We start from the raw sequence: 25,507 nt of genomic DNA, 5'->3' as shown, positions 1-25,507 counted from the left end.
TATTTATGATTTTCGTGATGAACAGAATTATAGTTAGCAAACTACAAATTTCATACCCATCCAATTCTAAACTTGGAATTATACCTTCATTGTACATCAGCAGTTAAGCAAAATTTCTCTTTAAACAACCAAGTTACTGAATAACAAACAGTACTGAAACAAAATGAGAGTTCTGGTCCCTCAAACCCAATTCTCAGTTACTAACAAGTAATGTAAGCTTTCATTTAGCCCTACACCAGATTTCCTTCTGTGCTAAACTCCAGCAAGACCATCAGCAAAGCAAAATTCACATACAAGTTTAAACCAAAACTATTAATTTCTTCAGTGAAAAGGGAATCATAGTGTTATCTTTCATTTTGCTTAAGTTCAACTTGTTAAATTATACTCCCATACACTTCTGAATTAATTTCTCACATACTACTATTTTATATCACTATTTAGAAATGGTATTCACCATAACAACTTCATTTGATGCTTTACTTAACATATAACCTATTTGTGTGTGAAGGAACAGACTTTTATATACTAGAATTCCTTACAGTTTTCATGAACAATATGAAAATGTTATGATATGAAAATATGAAATGTTGTGCGAGTTCTCTCTGAAGTTTTCCTGTTCAGAATAAGTTATAAAATTATATAAAAGTGATTTCATTTGTATGTACCTTGATAAATTGAGGTGTAGCTAATCTAACTGTGGCTACAAAGCAAACTTTGTCTTCATATGAAGGTCGGTGTGATCGCTGAATGGTTCCTTCAAAACCGTTGTGTGCAGAGTTGGGAACTGGAGGAAGACACAGAAAAGGTCAATGCAGATTACAACATAAGCATGGAGAAAATTGGCAGTCATAACACAAGACAAATGGACCAGTATTTTTCTTATGTTGCGTGCTTATAACTTAACAGGCATTAAGAAAAAGGTGCATACACACGTATATAGAGTATACACAGGAATAGTAGTTGTCCAGTACTAAAGGGAACATGACCAACAAGTAACTCTTTCAAAGAGGTAAAATTTCAGCTGGCATGTTATCTGACAAAACAGCTTGAAGAAACCAGTAACAATTCTAACACTTCTAGGTAGCTATAAAAAAATGACTGGAATACACCTTCTTCCAAAGTAGCTTTACAATTCATCTGTATACACTGTCAGTAATTTTTTCTTTTGAACTCTGAGGTATTTCTTTTCAAGCTTGTATCACGTTCAAATGATGAAGGCTGAAGATATACTGACAGAAAAATCAAAGGCACAACTATTACATACATGAAAGAATCAAGGCACCCAGCAAAACTGAACAAATTCCATTTATTGAATCACAGGGATGGATGGAATCACAAGTGGGCAAAAGATGTACTATATCTAATAACAGATTAACCTTGTATTTCATTTACAGCAGATAATCACTTAGTTTAGCTCTACTAAGCATTATTAATGGTGACTCCAAAATGCTCTCATCCTTTTCCAAGTCTAACTGGTTCTAGTTCAGCTCTAGATTAGAACTTCTACTGAAGTCTGTTCATGCAATTTAAGCTTGCTGCTCCTTGCTCTTTCCACCAGAAAGAAAACAATTTTCTTCCTCTTTGTCAGAGTTTATCTCACCTTGTAAGCTAGATTTTTAAATTTCTCATTGCTTTCATTGCTCTATTCTGAACTCTTTCCAACTGCTTTAGTTACTCCTGATAAACAGTGTCAAGAATTGGATGAGGATGTATGGGTGGGCAAGGACAGAGAATTTATTTCACAGAATGGTTCAGGCTGGAAAGGACCTTGAAGATCACATTGTTCCAACTACCTGCATGGGCAGGGACACCTCCACTAGAGAGCAGGCTGCTCAAAGGAGTTCCCTGTGGTTTAGACTGTATTTCAGCAAGACTATTGCATTTTAACAAGTTGGTGATCGGTCATGTTCAGTTTACATCCTACAGTAACTCCTTTTTCTAAAGAAATGTTATCTAGCTGACTGCAACTTTTCCCCTGTCCAAATAGTTTGTTATTCCTAAATGTAGTAATTTTCATTTGCTCTTCATCAACTTTATCTATTTTTTCCAAAATAATTTATATTCTAAACTTGGGGCTGTATTCTTGTCCTAGTCTTAGTGTTCTTGCATCAATTCATGACTGAAGGTTCTGTTACTAAAAGCATTAATGAAAATACTGATCAAATCCAGAAGTCCATTAAAACTCCATTTTGACAATGAATATTGGTAACCTCTCCAACCAGTTACTGCAGGTCACCACAATTCTGCAGCAATCTTAATTAACATGTGCTTCCTTTGCATGTTTGTGACAACAATATAATTATCAAAAGTACATTAAAAATGCCCTAATTTATTTGCAATTTTCCTCTTAAGCACATAGTGCATTACTTTTCAGTAGAGGAAACTGAATTGATTTGTTGCTATTTCTACCTGAATAATCCAAAATTATTGCTGTTCAATTCCTTGCTGGCTTACTGAAGCTCACATAGAGTTTAATTATTTTTAATAGATTTTTTCTAACACTGAATTGCAACCAATAGGTCTGCAGTTTCCCGACTCCTCCTTTCCAAGACTAGTGCCATATTTGGCTTTTTGAGGCCTGTTTCTTGTCCTTACTATATGACACACCTGCATTTGGCACTAACACTCAGCTTCTCCCCATTTTGTGAGAAAAATACTGATACTGCTTAAAAAAAAATACAGATTTACAAGATACTGTTTTTTATAATATTTTGGGGGGTGATCTTTTTGAAGACCTAATACTGTTCATACTGCACAGTCCATTTGTCTGGCTAACCAAATAAACATGCCTGTCAAGTAATTGGTCAGCAGGGCCAAACAGTTTAGAGATACAGTATAGAGGAATAGTATTAGTAGTTTTATTAAGTAATAAAAATATTTTCAATGGAAGGGAGAAGGACTCAGTGCATACAACTGTAATGGCCCATCCACTCCCCTGAGTGGGAACTCTTGTCAGTGAAAGCACAGCACTGAAATGAGGTGGAAAACTACATTTTACTTCCCAGCTCAATGCACAATGAGAACTGCAGGTACTCAGTACCATTGATTTTCAAGTTACTTACTTACCTGCTTAAGTACAGATTATGCTTAATGAAGTTCAAGTTATTTATTTTAAAGTGTTTGATTTCCCATAAGTTATTTTTAAAATTTTTTTACAAGATGCTAGGTTTCTTTAATTGAAAGCAGTAAGCATAATAACTACATTTTGCATTCAAGTGCACAGACATGCAATACCTCAGAGGTGTTTTTTCCTTTTTTCATTTATGCAATATAGAAGTGATACAGAAGCTTTGTACAAGGGTTCTAAGCCTGTTTAGCTGTGAAGCTACCTAAGTGTTCCACTTTAACATCACTGAAATTACTTACCATTATTCAAACACTTGAAATTTCCTATAAATTTTACATATTCATATGTAGGCTGCTCTTTTGGGTCTATTGTTCCTCGTAGCATATGGCAACAGAACTCTAGTTGATTTTTTGCTGAGAAAAGAACAAATAAATTAAAGGGCTACACACTTGATGAAGCTCACAGGTAACATTAAATGGAAAGCAGGAAAAAAATTAAGCTATATATTTATTGTGGTATTATAAATGTGATTGCAAATGGCTACAGTCTCTGCTTTTAACCAGTGTGATATTAACTAACCTACAGAAATGAAGAACTTTAAAATTTGTGCATGAAGGGCCTGCATGCTAATGACATAGAAAACCACTGAAAACTAGAGCTACTTTAAAGAAACAGCTGTCTTAAACTCAAGTTTACTGAAGCATGCATGTCTACAACCCATTAGGCTATGTTTTATTCTTTTATTCTATCATTTTATTCTAACTGCTATAACTGTCTAATCAGAAGTCATATGAACAAGACAAACATTTCTAATACACAGGGAAGTCAGAGTGAAAAGCAATGCAACACTGAAAATTTTAGTCTTTGAAAGGGGCATGTAGGGTGGGAACATAAAAATGCTTTTCTGTTCTTCAGCTCAAATGTCACCCTTGTATTTCTGTTTAAGTACCACTGGAAGAAAAGAACTGAGCAAATGCAATAGAAACCAGATTATTTTTATCACAATTACTGTACTGGCTTTGTCTGGAACAGTTAATTTTCTTCACAGCAGTTCATATGGTACTGTGCTTTGGATTTGAGACACAGCACTGATAACACAGGGATGTTTCAGCTATTGCTGAACAGTGCTTACACAGTGTCAAGGCCTTTTCAGCTTCTCACACTGCCCTGCCTGTATGCAGGCTGAGGGTGCACAAGCTGGGAGAGGACCTGAAGGATATCCCATCCCATACACCATCATGGTCAGCAAAGAAAGCTGGGGAAAGGAGAAGAGGGTTTCTCTTCCTAAGTAACCAGTACACATAAGGAAGTCCTGCTTTCCTTCAGATGGCTGAAGACCTGCCTGCTGATAACAAGTAGCAAATTAAGCTTTTGCTTTACCTAGTAAACTGTCTTTCATCTTGACTGACAAGTTTTCTTACTTTAACACTTTTGATTCTTTTCCCATCCCACTGGGGTGAGTGAGCAAGTGCCTGTGCAGGGCTGAGCTGCCTACTGGGGTTAACCTGAAATAACTACTCACATTTTAAGTATTCTGGTGTCAATGAATCACCTTCCAGTAGATGAGAAGACAGTATTTTATAGATTTCTGAATGTTCCCCCTCTGGGATAAAATTAAATACACTCTGATCCGCAAGATCAGACTGAAAGAAACAGATTTAATAAGCATTAAAATAAAGTCAAATACACAATGTCACAAAGTTTTCTATATTAATGCAAAACAGTTCCACATATCAGAAAAGAATTACTGACTCAACAAAGCCACCTGCTGAAATACACATGAATATTTTGTAAGAAAAAAAACTTTGTCACTTTGATCTGGTTTAATTTTGGCACTGCAAACCATTTACACAGCAGATATACAATTAAGTACAATGGAGCTTGTATCATCCTCCCTGGGATGCAGCAATTCCATGTAGAGAAACATTCTAATTAGCAATTATAGGGTGTTGCTCTAGAGCACTGTAACCTGTGAGTGGCATCCAATATATTGAAAAGGCATCTTGGAACAGAAACCAGTCACTCCATACATCATATAAGATACTACAAATGATTTATCCAATTGCAATTGATCTTATGCATAAATTTTATCATCAGTTCTGCAGCTATGTACATAAAATTGGGAAAAACAGAGGAATGCAATAAAATCAAACAACTGATTATATACATAAATGTATTTGATTAAGAATTCAGAAAGCAGAGATCATAGAATGTATCTTTATAATATATAAATCACACCTTAAAGCAAAGACAAATGTGCCTCCAAAAACTTGATAAATTCTACTTTTATGTATAAAAAATAAACCACAATTACCTGCACATTTAAAAAAATTCTCAAGTGAGGTATTCTCAAATACGTCAGGGGAACTTGTGTTTCGCAGAATCATTTTTCAAATATGCCACTCCAAGTTTTACAAAGTACTCTTACCACAGTAAGACAACTACCCTGTAACAGTAACTTGTCTCTCTCTTATAAAAAAATAACACATTGTTTCACATCAGTTGTTTTGCATGTCTGAGTACTGATTTGCCCCATTTCTGAATACCATTATTCATGGGTTATTTTAAAAGTTAGAATGTTAGATTTACCAGTGACCAATGCCACCAAGATTAAAGATGAGTGAATGTGATACAACATAAAGTATATAACTGGCTTAAAAAGCAGAACCAGCAGGAATGTATTTCTTGCATTGGCAAGAAAGGAGTAAAATATTTTTTTTTTAAATTCCAAGCATAAAACTCCTCAGAAATACCCTTCTGACTCAGGCAGAGACTGTGATAGAAGTAACCTCCAAAGGATCTCCTGCAGTCAACTGTGTTATGTCAGTTACACTGAAGAGAAACTGATGCTAGTCTGGCACTTTGTAATTCTGCCTAACAAAGTGCCCACTGCACTCTTTATTTTCAAAGGAAATGTTTAATAGAAAAGATAGACCAGTAGGAAGTTGTGCTGAAGAAAAAGCAGAACTATTAGAACAAAGCACACATCTATTCTGTAATGCCCAAAAGGCCAAGAGTTAATTAGTACCCATACTAACAGCAGAACACCAACCATAGACAAACTGACATGTTACTGAAAGCAATTTGTACTTACTGGCAAATGTTCAAGTAAGGGAGTTATACTTTCAGACACATATATTATATTTCCATCTGTCATAATTGCTAAAAAAAAACCATCAAGAGCCTGAAATTAAACATAATGGGTAGTTAAATAAACGGCAACAGATACCATATTAAAAATTTTAAGCTGTATTTGACACAGAAAATAACTTTGACCAATTTTAGTTTAGTTTATTATAAAAATGATAATTTGCACTAATAACGCTTAATTTTCCTTTCATACTACAAGCATTACAATTACCATACAGTTCTGTTTTTAAATAATCTGTGGTTTTGGTTTCAGAAGCAAGATTTCAGTCCATATACTGCTAGTCAATGTTTCCCCATCTCCCACTCTGTCTCCCTGCTATTTTTAATTCCATCATTTTAAACATCAGAAAACCCAGAAAAATGAAAAAATGATCTAGAGACAAAAGCAAGAAAAGGTGGGAAAAATAAGAAAAGAACAAGCAAAAAAAGTGTTGATATCAGTAAATCAGATGTGAAATTAAATTTCAGTATTAAAAATCTGCGTTATCCAAATCTCGAGAAAATAAACTTGTAGCAAGTTTTATTGAGATTTGAAAACTCTGAGACAGTTCTGATCATGTTATCTTCTACTTAAACTTAACTTCTTTTAAAGAAATACAACTATTTTTTAATGGAACACTACCAAACATAAAAGCATGAGAGAACAAGATTCCTAAATAGAAAATGTTAAAGCTCTGATCTTTGAAAAACTTTATTATTCTAGCATTAGTCTTTAGTTGCAGGCATATATTTTATAAGAGGTCTTGAGAAACACAAGAAACTCCTCTAAGAATGTCCAAAAAGAGAAGCAACTACTTCACTAACTTATTGGAAAAATTACACAAATTGACCACAGAGGATTTTTTGGGAAGTTCTTTAAGCACAGAAAATCAAAACTTTTTACTTTTTAAATGTGCATCTGAAAGAACAAGTTTAACTATGGAATGAAAGTAAAAGGTACTTGTTAATTTACCTTAGTATTTTTCACTTGAATATTAGAAATTGTTCCAATAAAAAGATAAAAATTACTTATCTTCATTTCCAATGAAATGATAGCTTCTACTAATAAGAGTAGTAGCCCAACTATTCATGTAACCTCCTTCAGCACAGTGATGCTCACACACCATTTTTGGAAAGCGTAGCGAGTAAAGAAATCACTTTATTGACCACAAGTTATGTGTGAAGCCTTTTCTATAATTAAGATTTTAATTTATGCATAGCAGTATTTTATTGGACTACAATCTTCCTTATGCTGATAATTTGAAATATCCACTTCAATTTGACAGTAATTATGTTCATTTGGGATTTGCTGCGTTATAATGTTTTATGTAATTGAAAATGCAGTTAATATAAAAACTGGTTTGCATTACACTTCACAAAGACCAATTGTGACTATCTTAATGAAAAAGTAGAGCTACAATTAAAATAGGAAAATTAAAAATTGCATTATCAAACTGAAATTTTTCGTCATGGAATAACTTCCTGTGAGGAAATATTCTACTTCCAGAAAAACAGAAATTATTTACCTCTAACATTAACTGTGTGAACTCTTCATTACTAAGGAATGTTGGTTTCCAGTCCTGTCGAATCTCACTGGCATCTGATTGTGCAGTAATTTCTACAATCAAACATATACATAAGGATTCACACTTGCAAAAGCTGGTAGTTTCCCACTAAGTTACATACACACAGTATGAAATAGAAGAAGGTTCTTCTGTCTCCTCTGTTATTAATTCATTAAATATAGATGTTGCTCCTTAGAAAGAAAATAAATGTAATTTTCCCTATGTTATAACAGGATTTGTTTTCTTTTTCCTTCTACGAGTTTGTGACACAGTTCTTCCAGACTTCACAGTAATGCTAAAATTAATGACAGTACATAATGGATTTTGGCAACTGAAAAATATTTCTGCTGTGACTATAATAAAATATTTTATTAAGACTGTTGTTTTCATAGATTTAGAGAGCCAATACTCCTGATCACTTTAGGCCATTACAACGTCTAATCCTCAAATACCTTGACCAATCTGGTCATTCTACCTTTCCCAATAAAACTGTCACTGTCCTTTTTCTTTCCACCCTTTTCTGTAAAGAAATAAAGTTACATTAAAAAATAGCAGGTTTGCAAGAACAGCTGTTAAGACCTGTGTGACAGACTCTGCAGCAGAATTACTGTATGATTCATACATAAAGTTTGAACAGAGATTCCTATAGGACTTGAAGAACTACACAGATTATCTTTCCATACATAAACAAGAAAAAAAATAAGGTCACCTCACGAGAAAGAGAGGTCATGTTCCCTAGCTAGATACCAATCAAAAGGCATAACCAAGCTTGGACATTGAACTCATCTTGCCTTTGAATCCTGGATCTGAAGCAGCTTTGCATCAGCACCAAGCATGCTCAAAAGAAATTGCCACCTGGGCCAAGACCTGCAGTATTTATCTGTGTGTCTACCAGTTGTCATTACAAGCAGCAAAGCTCTTCAGTATTCAGTAATTTTCATAAATTCCCTGTTTACAAACTCAAAGGAACATGACAAGCAGTATGTCAAGGAGAAGGTCTCAGTAATGTAATTTCAGTGTGCTTAGCCTGCTGGTTTTTTCCCAGTGAGAAACAGAATCCAATCTGGCCAGTAACTGGCCAATAGCTCAGATAGTTCATCTGGAGCTGCTGCCAGAGTACCAAGCCTGGCTAACATGGAAATAGTCCAGAAAGAACCAGAAGCAATGCAGTTAATCAAAACCTGGTAGCTGAACATGGTAGGATTTTCAACAATAAAGCAGCTAATCAGTGTTGAACATACTGCTAGGGTCACTCTGCTTTATTGTAACAAACTGATGCAAGCACCTCAGGAGGTAAAAATGTTTCTGATTCTTGCCAATATTTTGTCCAAAATGTTTTAATACAAAATAGTGCAGAGCAATGCTGCTAAGCACTGATAGCTGGAGCTTTAGAGACCTTAATGATATGTGCAGTCACACAAAGCTGTAACCCGTCCCACCAGGTGAAGGACAAATTTGCCATGCCCTAAAAGGCATCCAACTTCAGAGCTGTTTTTTCCCCCTTTATCCTAAGAAAACAAAAACCAAAAATAATTTTTAAAATATCTCAGTAAGCACTTTGAAGAAAAAAGTGTGACTGCTACTGATGGCTTGTGACACACATGTTCATTCTACACTCTATTTTTTATGACAGGAATCATCAATAGAAGATAAAATGATTTTGAAAAAGAAGCAATTTTCACAAGGGCCTTTGAACCTTCAGAACTGACTTACAGAAAGGAGTCTTCATACAGCTTTTCTTTTTGTTATGAAACATGTCACAGAATTAAAACAGCATTATCAATATTTACTTGGCAAAAAATCCTCAAATCTATGAATTCTTGCACAGATTATCCCCCTTTCCTTTACACTGATTATGTTTACCTTTTATTAGCACTATTCAGTCTGATGCTACTTGAACCATAACTTTAATGGAAGAGACATGCTATAGCAAGGAAAAATATCATACCTTGATACATATACTGTTCAGAAATACGTAACTATTTGTCCCTACTGCTTTCTGCTTAGAGAGCCCAGTCAGAAACTACTCAAAGAAACAGATTAACTACTGAGAGAGAGCTCATTATCTTGAATTTTTTGATCTTGTTTTTGGCAGTGTGAACCACAATGTGCCATATTAAGAACAAGTGTAGGAGAAGGAACAGGGATTTTTTTTTTATACACAGATATATCAAACAGCCATAAATAAGTGTACCCTTGGTGGAAAAACTTTTTAGTGACAGAAATAACAATCTATAATAAACTTCATCACAATGTATCTGGGTATAACCCACCATCAACTGATGCAAATGGATAGAGAAACAAAATAGCAAGGATGGTCAAAGATATTGTTTTGACATTTCACATGAGGATTTACAAAACAAGAGACACAAACTCATTGGCTTAGACCTCAGAGGATACATCTTGAAAATCAGAAAGTTCAGCTAAAACAGATTTTCTGGGTTTTTTTTTTCCAGCTACAAAGGAAAAAGAAAAGGCCCATGCTCCTGGTCTGTATGTCCACTGCATGCCACAATAATGCCTGCTGGAGACCACAGTGCCCTACTGACCATCTTTGTTAAAACAATCAGTTGTGTGGATACCTGACACGCACTGAGGGAGCACTGATTTCCATCAAATTAGCTTCCTCAGTGATTTATCTTGCTTTATGTGGAACTTGGAAAGACAAACCAACTGTTCCAACCAGTCTTATCTAAATATCAAAATAAGTACTTCTAGCAAGTACTTTCATTGAAATGGATGAGCAGAGTTTTCCAGTGAAGGGAAACTCGGACAACTTGTATCTTATGAAGTTACTACATTCTTCAGGTCTCCATCTGTCCACTACAAAAACCTTGAAGGTTATTTCAAAACCAAAGGCACCTCTTTGTGAGACACATTTCTTTGACAACTATGGGACAAAGAAGTATTAGTACTGGTTTTTGCAAAATATTAGCAAAGAAATAGTTGTATCTCTGCTATTTAAATTATAATCTTGAGAATATCTTTCTTAGGAGACTTCTTGCATTTTCTGACAATTGTGATAAATTGCTGCAAAATTGTTTATAATTTATGTGCTAAACTAATACCATTAAAACAACAGGGAATTTACAATTTTTTAATGTAATTAAAAGAATTACCTTTGTGCTTCCGTAAAAAGTCGATGCTCTTCTGCAGTACAGTGGATTTATCCATCTTCCGAGCATTACCTGGAAGCATGGAACCCAGCTCTTTGATAAGTACATTAAACTGATCTCGACGTTTCTTTTCAGACTTGTTTCTAGACACTCTGAAAATAAAAAGAACCAAACAAAAAACCAACAAAACAGTTTTATAACAACCACGACATCATGGTATTATAAAGCTGTGTATTGACAGCTTCCTGATGCAGACAGACCCTTAAGAATCTCTGCTGAGAGAACTGTCACAAAACCACCTACACCAAATCTCAGACACCATTGGAGAAGAATGGCTTCCTCCTTTTCAGGAAGGGCCACAGCTAAGCCTTTGGAATAATGCATCTTTTGATGAAAATACAAATGACTGAATCACAGTTGTAAATACACAACACATCTGAATAATGACAGTAAAAGAAATGCTGTTAAATAAATATTATTAATGAAAGAATCACATTTTTATTGTCTAGAAATGGTCCTGGTACCCTTTAAGTGTACAAATTAAAGACATTTATCTTTACATCACACAAAACCTTACCTTTTGGCTTTATCTTTGTCATCTTCTTCCACCAGCCCATCAAAGATGCTTCCATCATTTCTGAAAGAAATATATGTGAGAGTGTAAAATTTCTATCCTGTGGAGTCTCACCACAACAAAGGAAAGAAAGAATTATTCAATATCTCTATTACACCAGGAAACTGAAGCACTCTTTTAACTGTGATATCTTGCAAAGACCTTCAATTACCTGAAGCCAAGACTGCTATTAAGTTCTTCTTGCAAAGCATTTGTTAAATAAAAAGCAAAAAACCTTAAACTTCTGACACAGTTCAAAGGATTTTCAGTTTATTTCTAATGAGAACTTAGAACACTATATAAAAATTGAGCATTACTGATTTGTATTTTTCAATCTTTTTTATTATTTGAACTACCTTATCCTTTTGAAAATAAAAGAGGACAAATGTAATTATTTTTACTTATTAGGAACTTTTGTTACAATTACTAGAAATACTTATAGGACAGCACATTTTTCTTAAATACTGAAGTATCATTAATGGAAGATAGCTGAGGGATATGCTACACTTCATTAATGTTTGTAATGTTACAAATACAAAATTAATATTGATGTTAAACTAATGGTATTTATTCATTATGTTTTCCTCCTAACCAAGTACCATATAAATATTCCTCAATCAAAAACTCTTTGTGTACAGGTGAAGAGTTGTTAAAATATCAAAATGAGAACACATTTTCCTCTGAGGATGCCTCATACATACACCACCTTTTTTAATTTCTTTTTAAGAGTCAGGATAAAACTGTTCTTCTGTTTTCCCAAGCTAGTGTACAATGGATTTTCACATTTTGTCTAAATGCTTTTTGTTTGCTTTCAGTCTGAGTGCTTTCCCACACTGACCCCTGTAGGTCCATCCTGATTTTTTTTATCTGAATATTTCCTTCCCTTAACACAAGGAACTGTCAGCAAGCAATTGCACATTACAATAAGCAGTGATGCTAGGGAGTAATTATTTCATATACTACTATATAAATGTAAAGAAATTTAAAAGAAACCGTATATCAAAAAAGATGAAATTTCAGTAAAAACTTCACCAAAATAATTGAGAATTCAGACAAGCATCTGAAGAATTTTGCCCTTTGCTTTTACTGTTATTTAGAACAGGTTTACCTTTTGATAAAAATTTCATTTCCTGAAGTCTGAAACATGGTAATACCCAGAATATTAAGGTCAGATGTTCACCCAAGCTGCTAAGAAAGTCCAGCTCAAGGAATCAGGTAGAAACCCTATCTCACCTATTACTTTTTCTTTGAAATAGGTTAGCAGGTCACTTTACTGCCATCTGCTGTATCTCTAATTATTTAGACATATTCGTTTTTCTTAAGCAAATACTGAAGCACAAAATCAATAAAAGATGATTGCAGAAAGCACTGAACAGCAATCCCCCCAAAACTCTTAAGTGTCTATTAACATACCTGTCTGCAATGGAGCTCATTTTATGGGTGCTTATGGTAAAAAACATAACACATCACACTTTAGTCTTGTGGTAGACATTTGTACGATTGCCTGTAAGAGAATTAAAAAACACATCAAAATGTGAATCTAGAGGATCAAACGTTCTTCATTAGAGCACACTCAAGTTTTCATCTGCTATATAAGCTATTCTTAATCTTGCTCTCCATTCCAACCTTCTGCTTTTCATCTCCTACCTTCTCTAATATAGACTCCATTACCATCATAAGCTGGACTTTAAAATCTGGACTAAACCTTTTTCTGACTCTCATTTCAGATACAGCTTTAAATTTTTATTTTAACTTTTACCTAAAGGACTCTCCTCATTTTGTAGGTTGAACAGATATAAAATTCACTCCACAAAAGCAACACATTCTATTTAGAAACTATGCAAACAGAAAGCATTTGGGATATAGTAGTTTTTAGTATTCATTGCTTATTTATTACTATTTTTTTCTTGAGCACAGTATTGCTATAGACATGAAATGATGACAGTAAGGTATCAGTTAATATATGATCTTCATGCTGTGAGAAAGCTATAGTTATCCTGGCAATTTCTTAAAGAAGTCACTTACTCATTACAAAGGTTCAGTAGGAAGTTTTTGTTTTTTTGAGTGTACATACAACTTTGAATAAAAAATGTGAATGAAATATAACTAGTGAGAGAAAAAATTTAAAATTAAAATAAGAATTAATTCAACAAATACCTATTTCTAGGTTCCAAAATTGCACGACTCTATGGAAAAGCTGAAATTTTAAAGAAAACATAACACAATGCAATTAAACCTTTCTCCTTGATACAGAGAAAAGTCTAATGTCAGAGGCTGGTGAAAGGGAGCAGCAGGACTGTAACAATATCAGTGACTGAGGAACAACTGCATGCAGCAAGGAGTTTTATATGAAGTAAACTTGCAGATCTTCAGAAATTTTTACTATGCTATAGACTTAATAGTAAAGAGACATGGCATTTATTTCAAAGCAGCTGGGTTAAAGCACTTCAGTGGCTCAGTTTCTGAGAAGGAAAAATTTGCTTCCTAAAGTGCCAAATCCAGTGGAACTTGCAGTGTTAATACCACAAGAGATAAAGCAGCTGCAATGCCATGATCTAGAGAGTCTGCAAAACATTGCAGGAGAACAGAATCTCAGTTTCTTAATGTATGGAGAAACTGAGAAAGATAGGGCATGTTTCCACCTCATGGTCTGAGGATTTCCAGCAGAAAGGTACTATGCATGTTTGCTTCACAAGATGAGCAAACACATCTTCATGTCTTGAGCACAGCAGGGAAGTAGCTGGGAGATCTGTGCAGCACAATCACTTTCAAGATGCATCACAAGGTGTGATCTGAAAACCTAATGCCCTGAAGAGACAATGGAAGCAAACCATTCCTTCATTCCAGTTCTTAAAAATAACAGCACTGGCCATAGAAACAAATTATATTGCTCAAATTATTTGGCCGGGTTTTATAAGGTAGCAGAGTGGCCCTGTCTGAAAAGCAGCCAAAAATGGCAGGAGGCAAATAAGTATTTGTTAAAATTGTTGTCAAAAGTAATCAACAACAGACAGGTTGCTCAGCAGTGGAAGTAAAACTACCACCACTGGCATGGAAACATTAGGTTTAAAATCAAGACACCAATTATAAATTCATTTATGTTTAGCTTACATAGTACAGGCAGGTACTGATTACATTTTCAGCCCTGTGTTAAGGTTTGAATTAATTTGGTATCTAGCATTTGGTACCTACCTCTAGATATCAAGAGTTATATGAAATTCAGCAGAAGAAATGAGATACTGTTCCATTAATTTGGAAAAGAAATACAGATGTACAGCAAACTACAAAAAACTTTTACCTCTGACAGAACTGACATCTTCACTATGCAGAACCAAAATTTAGGAATTACTATTTTCACTTTAACAATGCACTCTATTTCTAGCATTCAACAGCCATTCCCTTGTTTCAGCACACGAGTCCTATGACAGAACTAGCAACTAAGATTTGGTATGCAAGACAAGTAGTTAAAAGAACTTAAAGACTAAAGGAAATACACCTGTAGTGCACTGTTTCTCTCTTCAAGGTCAGACCCTTCTGCCTTTGCATCCAAATTTGCAATATGTGAAGCATTTTCAGCACATATATACACTAATATGTCAGATTGCAGAGGTAATTCCAATTAAACCAGTGAAGTTTAAAGCAAACAGCAGAGAAATTAAGAACTATGTCTATTTCTAAGAATCAAATTCAGTCATGTTCTGGAGAACAAAGGACACCACTTAAAACTGCTGATCAGCCATTCAGTGTTGATGACTGAAAGCCACAGGTACCTTACTGATTATTAGAGAACAATTTTACCTTTTACACTTTGAGACTTGATAAAGTGTGAGGTTTAATGATGAAACCTGGTTCCTTTGAAGAACAATGTGGAGTTAGATGTATCCTCTTCTGCAGAAAAGCATTACATTCTAAAATGGTAAAAAGAAAACAAAACAATTTTATAAACAAGGAGTTTTAAAATTATTATTTTTTATTTTAATAAAAGTAATCATTTCAACAAGTCACTTATAAACGCACTATCCTGCTTAGTAAAAATATCCCCATTTCACTATCTGAATTCACCTTGCATTAAAGGTTTTCTTGATAAAATGGATATTCTGAAAAAAATTAATCTCTGCAATAAGCAATCACTTTATGCCAACCTTCAATCTTGATGTGCTTTTTACTTTTGCATTTGGTATCTCCCAAGCCATCTACATCTTTACTTCCACTTGCTACCTTCACAGTATATTTTTAAACCACTATTTCAACAGCTTGGCTGCTGAAACTCTTAATTGGGTCTCCAATGGCTTTTTTGGTTACAGTTTTTCCTCTCCCAGTCTCCAAACTTGCCATTCAGGACTCCAGAATGTGTAGGATGCTGCTATTGACAACAAGCAGAGGTGCTGAGCTGCATTTTTGATATTCTCTCAGGCATAGCCATTAACACCCTTCTTTGAAAATCCACTTCAAAAAAACCTTTCAGGAAGTCTTTTCCATGAAAAGAAATTCAGCACCATGTTATCACCAACTAGCAGTCCCTTTACACCATTACTTTTCATGCATATGGTTTCTTCCCTTGAACCATCCTGTTTTCTACGTTTTTAAGTTATTTGAAACCATTTTCTTCTCATGTCTTTATATCACTTCTCTCTGCCTCAATCACTGTTCTTAAAATAAAATATACTCACTATTCAATTTACATGTACCACTTATGAAAAAATTTATTTTAAAGCATATTGAATACTAAAAAGGAGGTTGGGATCTAAAAACAAAGCCTATGCTACTCCTAAATGCATTACTGCATTTTAAGGGAAACACCAGGATTACCTCTTGATTAGAAAATTTGAGTTTCCTCTTCCTCTGCAGCTAACAGAGAGGCTCCTGAGTGCTTAAAATAAAAATTCAAATGCTAACATGGGAAATTAAAGCAAAGTAGACCAATCTGCCAACAGGAGAAAAATGGTTACAAGCATGATTCAATGAAGTCACTTCTTTCCTGGCCAAATAACCTGCTGGCCCATTGACCTACTTTTTAAGGTGCTTACAGTCTCCTCTCCTATTCTGCTTTGTTCCATTTGACAAGTGCAAACATTAATAGTTACAAGAAGTGCCATGAAAGTCTAGGTTACAGAGACTGCAACAAGAAACCTGTGTTTTCAGCCTGCTTGGAGTTAAACAACTGCCAGATCTCATGCTAGTTCTAATCAGGAAAATTTTAGACCACGTCTATGCAGTACGTAGAGGTGAGTTTTTAAGAAAAAAATCACAACTAAACACAATAGGACAAACAGGACTTAAGCACAGAACCATATTTGACAACATCTAAAACAAAAAAAGGAAGTTTTTAAGGACACTTCAAACAGGGGTTTTAAGATCAGGAGGAAAAGTATATGTTTGTGTCATAAGCAAGCTTAAAGCAAACCAAAAGCAAAGCTAATCACAGTGAAAAAGTTTTTGTAACCAAAACCACATAGATACTAACTCAGTAGAAATGGCACGTGTGAAAGCCAGCAGAAAGGTTAGGATGCCTACAAGCAAGGATTATCAGCCACAAGTGTTCAAAGGTCATGGGTTTGTCTCCACATTTTGTAAGTTGTTTTTTTTTAAATGCAGTACTTATGTGTATTTGTTTCTAGATACTATGTCTTCTGTGCGTATTTTCAAATTTTTCTGCAACCAAGAAGCATAGAAACTTCCTATCTTGAAGAAAACTGAGGTCCTCAATCAAAAACCTTAGCTGCTGCCATGGATATAGGAGCTATTAATACACAATATTGCTCAATCTATAGCAAAATCACAAAAACTAGTATAGCAACACTGAAAATTCTGCATTATGCTGACTTACCACTCACAGAGGGGCAATAAGTTACTAGGTGCCAAGCTATTGCATGTCCAAAGAAACAAGGTCCTGAATTAAGTCATAGGGTAAAAAGCCACAATGTAACCTAAGGTCATAGTGAAAAGTTCATCCAATAAAGCATTCCATGTTGTAGACTGGTATGCATTTTAGTGATATTGCATCTTAGAAAAAATTCAAAGTTTGAAGAAACTGAGAAATTACACTGCAGTCTTGCCCATGACAGCATTTGTCATAACTGGACTGAAAAATAGGACAGCAGACAGTGTGCTGACTGGACTTAATTTTGGATATAGTCAGTGACTTAAACACTTTTGTCTCTAGAACTTCACAATAAGGCTAACAACTCTAAATATTTTTGAGAAAGAATCAGTACTGACCAAATACTGTTAAAATATATGTTTTAATATGTCTAATCAAGTAATATTTTTGTGACCTCAAGAAAGAATTAACGTGAGGTGACATCTATCATTGCAACAGATAATTTCAACCAGGAAAGATCACAGGAAAAATATAGGAAACAATAGTTTTCTTGAACTACAGTTTCCGCAAAGAGAAACAGATGAATTTATTTAATACAACCTGATCTCTGTGCCATAATCCTATTCTGCCAGGGGAACAAACTAGTTATTATAATTACTTGAGGATTAGCTTTAGGGAAGATCTTGTTTAAAGAATCAAAATCACAGGCCCTTCCACAGCACTTGATGCCCCAGCAGAGCTCTAAAACTGCTTTCATACCAAGGTAAGCTATAAAACCACTGCTGAGGCACAACCTGACTCCCATTGTAGGCACAGCACCGAAAGCCCTATTCATTATACAGATTCTGGGGATAATTACAAACCTTCTTCAAGCTCTTTTCCAGGAGCAAAGAAACATTTGCTTCTGACAAACTGGATTATGAACTTCCAGTCTTTTACTGTACTGGGACACACCACTGAAAAGGGCAAGCAGAGACCTATCCCTTATCTCATGCCCAGAACAGTGTATCACTATCACACCTGTTTTGCTCTTTGCTTCATAGCTTCCCTCTCACCCAGACCAACCATTTCCTCTATAGGTCATTGTTTTTTGGAGACAGTGTAGAGGGCAGGAAAAGGGGAAGAATTTGTTTTAATTGCTCTCTGGTAATCAAACTCTTGGAGAGAGTAAGAGATTTTTACACAGGTGAATTATAACCCACTCTCCAATCTGATAGAGTTTGGCCTAATGGAATGTGCTGGCAGGTTTGAGATACTTGCTCTTTTGCTTGCAAGGGTATAAACACCAACAGAAAACCAATAAGGCTCATAATGACTGACTGATCCCTTCCCAAAGGCTATCAGAAGCTACCAGGTAAAATGTTACATTTTTAGAACTGACATATGTCTCTCATTTGTTACGTCAACATAGAAGAAAAAAAAAGGGCAAAACAAACCAACCAAAATACCAGAAAACAGGTATGAAAATATTTTCAAGAAATGCTGCCCGAAGTTTGCAACTGAAAAGGTTATGCTAACAGGAATAGTCACCTTTTCTCTACCATGTCAACAGTAATCCTGTGCAGAGGAGCTCACACATCCCAGAAATATCCATTCTGTAGTGAAATCTGCTCTAACAGCAGGTGTACATCCCTTACCTGCTCCACAGGAGAACAAGAGTAGAAGAGGACTACTTCTAACATAGAAGTCCACACAACTTGATCCCAGATGGCCTTTTAACAGGAAAATTTGTGAGAAGACATGATTGGACAGAATGGTGGGCAGAAGAAAGTGTTTTCTTTAACCATGAGCTAGAAAGAGGGAAAGCACAAACTGCTTTCAGTCCCAAGTTACAGAGCAAAGCTCTTTCCTGATGGTGGGACAGTCTAAGGATGTAAAGGATGCAAAGGCGAGGATTTTTCCTCTAATTTTCACCATCTGTGCTCTTATGAGGATATAATTAACCATGACTTTTTGCCAGACTTGTCAGAGGAACTTACGTTGGTCCACTGCAAAGCTAAGTTTACAAGAGAATTCTAAAAGGTAGTGTTTAGTGACCTGGCCATCAGAAAAAAATGCTGTTCTTCTACATTCTGCTTTAAAATATTTTCTCAGTCCTTTGCATTCACAGTTCCTTACTGGAGATCCCCGTCCTAAAACAGCAAAACCAAAAGTGGAAGAAATAATGCCCGTGGCTACATGTTAAGGTTACATTTGCACCCAACTTTTATTTACAAGGCTCCACCCTTCTTGCCACCCTTCTGTGGCTTTTACTGCAGAAGCACACCACTTTAGCACTGGACACACACTGAAGCTGATTTGTGAAATGATGTGTCTGAAAGAACCTATATATGGCACAGTTTAAAACATAATCATTATTATCTTGTTCTTAAAAAGTGTGGCTTCATGTACCACTGAAAATCAGCACAGCTGAGGAACAGCAGTACCCCTCTACAAAGAGGAGCAGGGACTTCTTTAACTACATCTGCCACTGCTGGTTCTGTAACAGGGATGCATTGTGTTTGCACATCTAATTTAGCCCATCATCAAGACTGGCTGAAAAATACACTTACTGCCTCCTTAAATGGTGCTTAACAGCAAAGCAATACTTCATAACATGAATTTCACTTAAGAGAAGCTAACATGCTAGTGTGACAATTCAGAATGGAGGATTTTCAAGTCTCTTTTCATCTCTATTTCCTTTACTGGGACGCTGGGCAGGAACCTGCAGCCAGTCAGTTCAAGAACAGATTTCAAATTAATGTTCACTGTGCTGTGAGAGAAATCCTGTAAAAAAGTACTGTAAAAAGAAGTGTAAAATTTGGAGACTGTGTTATTCTCTCTCACAGGAGGCATCTAAACTTGGTGTATTTTACCATGAACAAATACAGTCCCTGCTTTCTTCTTCCAGTTCCTGAAACAGAACTGAGAAGGTGGTCATATTGACAAGTTTTTTTCCTGAAATACCACTCACACAAGCTCAAAAGCTTAAATTCTTACTGACTACTAGTAATTATGCCAGCAAATTATCTGCTACACACAAACCAACAATTTTCTGCAAAGAAAGTTACCAGACAACAAAAACACGATCTTCACTTGATGATTTCTCAGTATTAATAAACATTCAAGGAAAGATATCCGAGATATCAGTCCTGGAGTTATCACCACTTTGAAATGATTCATTCAATTAAAAATGTGCATTTTGTGAAACGGAGCATTAGCAACTTAAGAAGTTTTATATCAGAGATGTTAGTTTAAACTACAATTTGTCTAAAATGGTGTTACATTTTCCTCTGAGCATACATAACACCAAGAATACTAATAAATCTAACCAAAGAGTAAATATTTATTACATACTACTCCTACACATATACATGGAATGGAAAATATACATGGAAATTCACCAAGAAAGGAGATGTATGAGACCTCTACCCCACTAATGAGAGGTAAGAACATAGGGAAAATAAACTAATTTTTCCAAACTGTTCTGGAGAAATTAAATTACCAGATTCAACAAATGAAATAATTCCACATTCAAAGCAAGGTAATGCAAAGGAAATTCTTGCATTACTTACAAAATTGCTGCTCTGTGTTGACATAAATGCATGTTTAAATTTAGAAAAATGAGACTTTGCCACTTTTATTACTGAGACAAAAACATACAGCTATGCACTGTTAAACATGAAACTACATGATATGTGAGCACCTTAATATTAGATTTTTCAGTATGCATGTGTACAGTGAGGTGGGAAAGGTAGGTAAAAAGCAGTTTTTGAAATTCACACAAATGAATCTTTACAAAATTCTATCTATTCTTCTCTAGACCAGAAAATTCTAACCAGTGAAGATTTGTTGGCTTTTATATCCAAGTGAACACTTACACTTCTTACATATATCTCACTACAGCATTCTAAAATCTTCACAAATCCAGGAAGCCAACAGAAGGCCAAGAGGGTCTGCAAGAAGTTAACCAAGTTATTTCTGTACCCAATTATCTCTGCAGTCTATTATGTAGGAGAAACTTTAAGAATACAAGTCTTACATCCCCTTTGCTTGATCCACCTTATCTTTTAAAGGACAACCACCTATTTTGTATCAACAACCTATTCCTTTAAGGTATTATCTAGCAGATCCAGACATCCAGAAACGTCTTGCTGCTTTTCAGCTTTGCACACACTAAAAATGGTTGAAGAGTGCAAAAGAGAAGTGGTATGGCAATGCCAGACAACTCAATGGAACTAGCTCAAGTTTTTGGTTTTGTTTTGTATTTTTTTCAAACAGGAGACACAGACTTACTCTTTACTTATAGATATGGTTCTCACCCAGGACACTGGAGAAACAGACTCTGAAATTCCTCTGAATCAGTCCTCAGGTGAAGAATTACCATAGGTAAGACCACAAAACTGATACAGACACAGAGCATGCAGGTAACTCCCTGGCTACAGATACAAAGTACTTCACACCTTCACATTTATTTACATTTGCACCAAACTCATTGGTCAAGCCAAAACTTTTCATGTTAGCCTTTGATTATTACTTTGACCACTCATTTCCACACCAGCATTAAATTCTCTCTCTTCTGCAAGCATTAGTATATGCACCTTATGTTATCTGTGATAACAGGCAACAGAGCCTAAAACTGGTCCAGCCTAAAGCTAAGCCAAATATTGTTTCATTCAGCTAAATGCACTACATTTGTTTCACCATATGGCTGCTCAAAAGCTGTGCTGGCAGAGGGGAAAGGAAAGCAGTGAATCACCAGGTTAGACATCTTTTGGCAATGTTGCCATTTCATGCTGACCTACACCATGTGTTAAATTACAACCAGAGAACAAAATTAGGAAAAATGAGATTCAATTTTATCCTAAAAGAAATTAGAGTTGTAGCTGCTACTTGAGAAGTCTGCTTCATATTTAAATGAACACTTACACTCCCATGCATTGCTGCATCTCATGTGGCAGCCAGTGACAACTGAAATTTCTGGACAGAATGAGATTTGCTCATTTACACTGATCCAGACTCATGGATCAGCTTCTGGATAGGAAAACAAATCCAGAACTCGGCCTCCCAGTCAACAGGAAACTCCAGCAAAATGTAATGCATAATAGTGTGTGTGTATATTTATGCACATATATATCTGATGTGTTGCTAAACTGGTATCAAACTATTTATCAAATAACATGTTAATTAGCATGAACCGTGACTGGTTTAAGATGATCTGCAGGACAGATACTTAAACTAAAAGTAGCTGTTTATAACTTTTAGGAGTTGTACAAGTATACCAAATGGACATACATAAAAAAAAATCATTAGGAAAGCTGCTAACAGTATAACCCAAGAACAAATGACAGTTGTTTCAGAAAGCTAATATTTTAACTGAAACTTAACTATTTCTCATGCAGAAATGCTATGTGTAAATAAAACACTTTAAAATATTTCACGATGGGCATATTTTTTTTTTTCCAAGATGATTGCACAATCCTTGATTTGTGCAGCTGTGAAAGTGTTTCTGATGCTCAGATTTCCCAGCGTGGGTGACTCATGTATAGCAAAATTATTCTGTAAAGCTTTTGTGAAGAGTGGACTGTTTGACTGCCCGAGAAGCAGAGTAGGCAGCACACTTCACTGCAAAGTGTCTTCAAAAAGAAAGAAGTGGGACTTTGCATTCATGTTTCCACAAAACCAGAGAGCAGGAACATTTTAAGCTCCAACTCTGAAGAACAGTTCTCATCTGAAATTACCAAACAGTTCCTCCTTGCCTCCCTCCCCCTCTTTCCCCTAGAATTCCTGCACATCATCCTGAAGACCAGCAAGTGATAAAAAAAGAAAAAAGAATGAGATAAACAGAACAAAGCAAAATAAGGGAAAAGCTAGGGAATACTGACTTCAGAGAATCCTGATATGGCTTGGGTTGGAAGGGACCTTTAAAGATCATCAACATTCAACCCTCCTGTATCAGCAAGGACACCTCTCACTAGACCAGGCTGTCCAAACCCCATCCAACCTGGCCTTGAGCACTTCCACAGAAAGGGCATCCACAACTTCCCTGGGCAACCTGTTCCAGAGCCTCACCTCCCTCACAGTAAAGAATTTCTCATGAAGATCTACAGACACCCTCCTTCCAGTATGAAACCATTCTCCCCTGTGCTGTCACACTACATGATCTTGCAAAAAGTCTTCACTGTATTCAAAAAAGATGTAGCAAAATACACACCTGTATTAGCATGCTTACCATTATATTCATCAGATTAACAAAATTTAACAGAAGTGAAGACTTACTTTTTCCTAAATTCTGGTGTCTGCCAGTGGATCCTTCAGTTTTTCTCTCAGTACAACTGCCTGTTATAAAAAGTTTATACATTAAATAAAAACTCAATACCACAACTACAGAATTCCAAACCCTTCCACTGTACTACTCTTTAATTTCATCAAACAAAACACTAAAGTTATTCTTTTCTCAGAACTTGCAATGTAACAAGGAGCAACTGGAATAACAGTACCTACAAAACCCAAGATACAGGACAAGTCCTTAATATTACATAGATAAGAAATACCCTAACAGGAAAAGGAAAAAAAAAAAACCCAGCACCTGGGGACAGATGTTAGGTATCCTTTCACCATCCTAAAATAAGCAGTAATCAAAAGGAAATGGAACACCAGCCAACATTTAGTCAATAATTGGAAAAGATGATGCATTTTAAACAAAGGGACAGCACTGCATGAACTAAGCAGAAACAGCAATACAGCAATAAAAAACAGCATATAAAGTCAACTCAAAATTTCATGTAGTTTTACTGTAATGATTCTGCATGCGCTCTTATATGAAAATATATGCTTACTTGAGTATTCAAATATTAAGAGCACTGAACACAACTGGATTTCTGAATGTTCGGTAAACACTGTTCCAAGGAAAAATTAAAGTTTCAGGTAGCACTGTATCACTTAACCAACTGGTTTTCACCCTTCTGTGTTTCTAAAACATTACCTATTTATGCAAATATTAAATTTGCTCAAATTGCTTCTTTATTCTCCTGAGCAGCAGCATGCACTCCTCCTTTGTGGCTTGCTACTGACATGAGCAGAGGCTTTCAGAACTTGTGCTAAAATGAATTAAGAAAGTCCACTGAATTCACCTCCTTAGGGTCACCAGAGAAGCAGCAAAAGCAGATCAACAAATTGCATGCTCCCATAGATCAGTCTGATCTTTAAAATTCTGGATGCAGTAAGTTCAATTATAAATTCAGTTTATAACTATGATTATACTTTGTAGCTATGATTACAGTATTACTACTTAAGCATTGGGAGTTTTTAGACTTTGCAGACAAATTCAATGCTGGTAACAAAAATTCTGTCAGTTATTCCCTGTTATCCCCCATTTCATAGATATTGTTTTTTTACCATTGCTCATTCGATATCATTTGATAATTTTAAGATCACAGAATTGACTGAAAGTCAGAAAATATAACCAAGGGATTTCTAAGCCAAGGTTTTTTAAGACTTGCTGCTATTTTATTCTTTAGGTAAGAATTTATGAGGAATGAAAAAAGGCCACAAAACCATCTCCTTCTTGTAGTTTTGGAAATTCAGATTCTGTCCTGATACTTCCACATAAACTTTGGAAAGTTTCAAATGAGTCCTTATGGTTATTTATGAGAACTATCAGTCCCTTTTACCACCTGCAATACTCAACACAAAATCATATCAGCTCCTTTGGACCATACTTACTATATTTGCATAACCTTAAACTCTTTTCCCCAGGTTTTCCATTTTTTCCTCTTTTACCACTTTTCAAGCTTTTCTTTCACAGAATGATCAGACTACACTATTTCTATCCACCAAAACATGTCTTGCTATGCTTGCTTCTTGCCCCTCAAAGCCTTCTCTGAACTCTCAAGTTCTCAACACCTCCTGAATTAGTATCACCATAATTTTATTTGGAAACCTTTAGAACCTTCCCCTCCAGGTCATTACTGACGATGCTAAAATTAGCACTGCTTAAAAGACCACCATCTCAACTAGCAAATAGGAGCTAGTTAAAAGTCAAGTTGCACTGGATGTATTTTACAATTAATATTTTAAATAAAACAAAATGTGTTAAACCACTTTTATTGGCTCTTTTCCCACTTCATTAGCAGTACCTGACTTAGATCATCCAGCACTTAAGTCCAAAACAGTAACAATAAGAATACATAAAGATGTTATAGCTACCTTCAATTT

General features: G+C 35.4%; 1 protein-coding gene across 6 annotated transcripts in view; it reads right to left on the bottom strand.

The window, feature by feature from the left end:
- The window catches only part of CLOCK (clock circadian regulator), a 60,796-nt gene that overhangs the window by 18,240 nt on the left and 17,049 nt on the right, over positions 1-25,507 (bottom strand). For 4 of the 6 annotated variants that reach the window (XM_071743509.1, XM_071743512.1, XM_071743513.1 and 1 more), the window contains exons 3-11: positions 15,289-15,398; positions 12,904-12,994; positions 11,455-11,514; positions 10,881-11,029; positions 7,723-7,814; positions 6,162-6,251; positions 4,590-4,710; positions 3,367-3,480; positions 666-784 (exon numbers count right to left, since the gene is read on the bottom strand). In XM_071743509.1, the coding sequence (XP_071599610.1) occupies positions 666-784; positions 3,367-3,480; positions 4,590-4,710; positions 6,162-6,251; positions 7,723-7,814; positions 10,881-11,029; positions 11,455-11,514; positions 12,904-12,950 (792 nt within the window). In that variant the 5' untranslated portion in view covers positions 12,951-12,994; positions 15,289-15,398. Of the gene's footprint in view, positions 1-665; positions 785-3,366; positions 3,481-4,589; positions 4,711-6,161; positions 6,252-7,722; positions 7,815-10,880; positions 11,030-11,454; positions 11,515-12,903; positions 12,995-15,288; positions 15,399-23,569; positions 23,630-25,507 lie in introns of all 6 variants that reach the window. The other 2 variants (XM_071743514.1, XM_071743511.1) reach the window with 1 other exon arrangement.

The sequence above is a fragment of the Heliangelus exortis genome, chromosome 4 (assembly GCF_036169615.1).
Source record: "Heliangelus exortis chromosome 4, bHelExo1.hap1, whole genome shotgun sequence".
In the NCBI taxonomy this organism is placed as follows: domain Eukaryota; kingdom Metazoa; phylum Chordata; class Aves; order Apodiformes; family Trochilidae; genus Heliangelus; species Heliangelus exortis.
The sequence above is the reverse complement of the archived record's forward strand: the minus strand, read 5'-3'. Positions and strand labels throughout refer to the sequence as shown.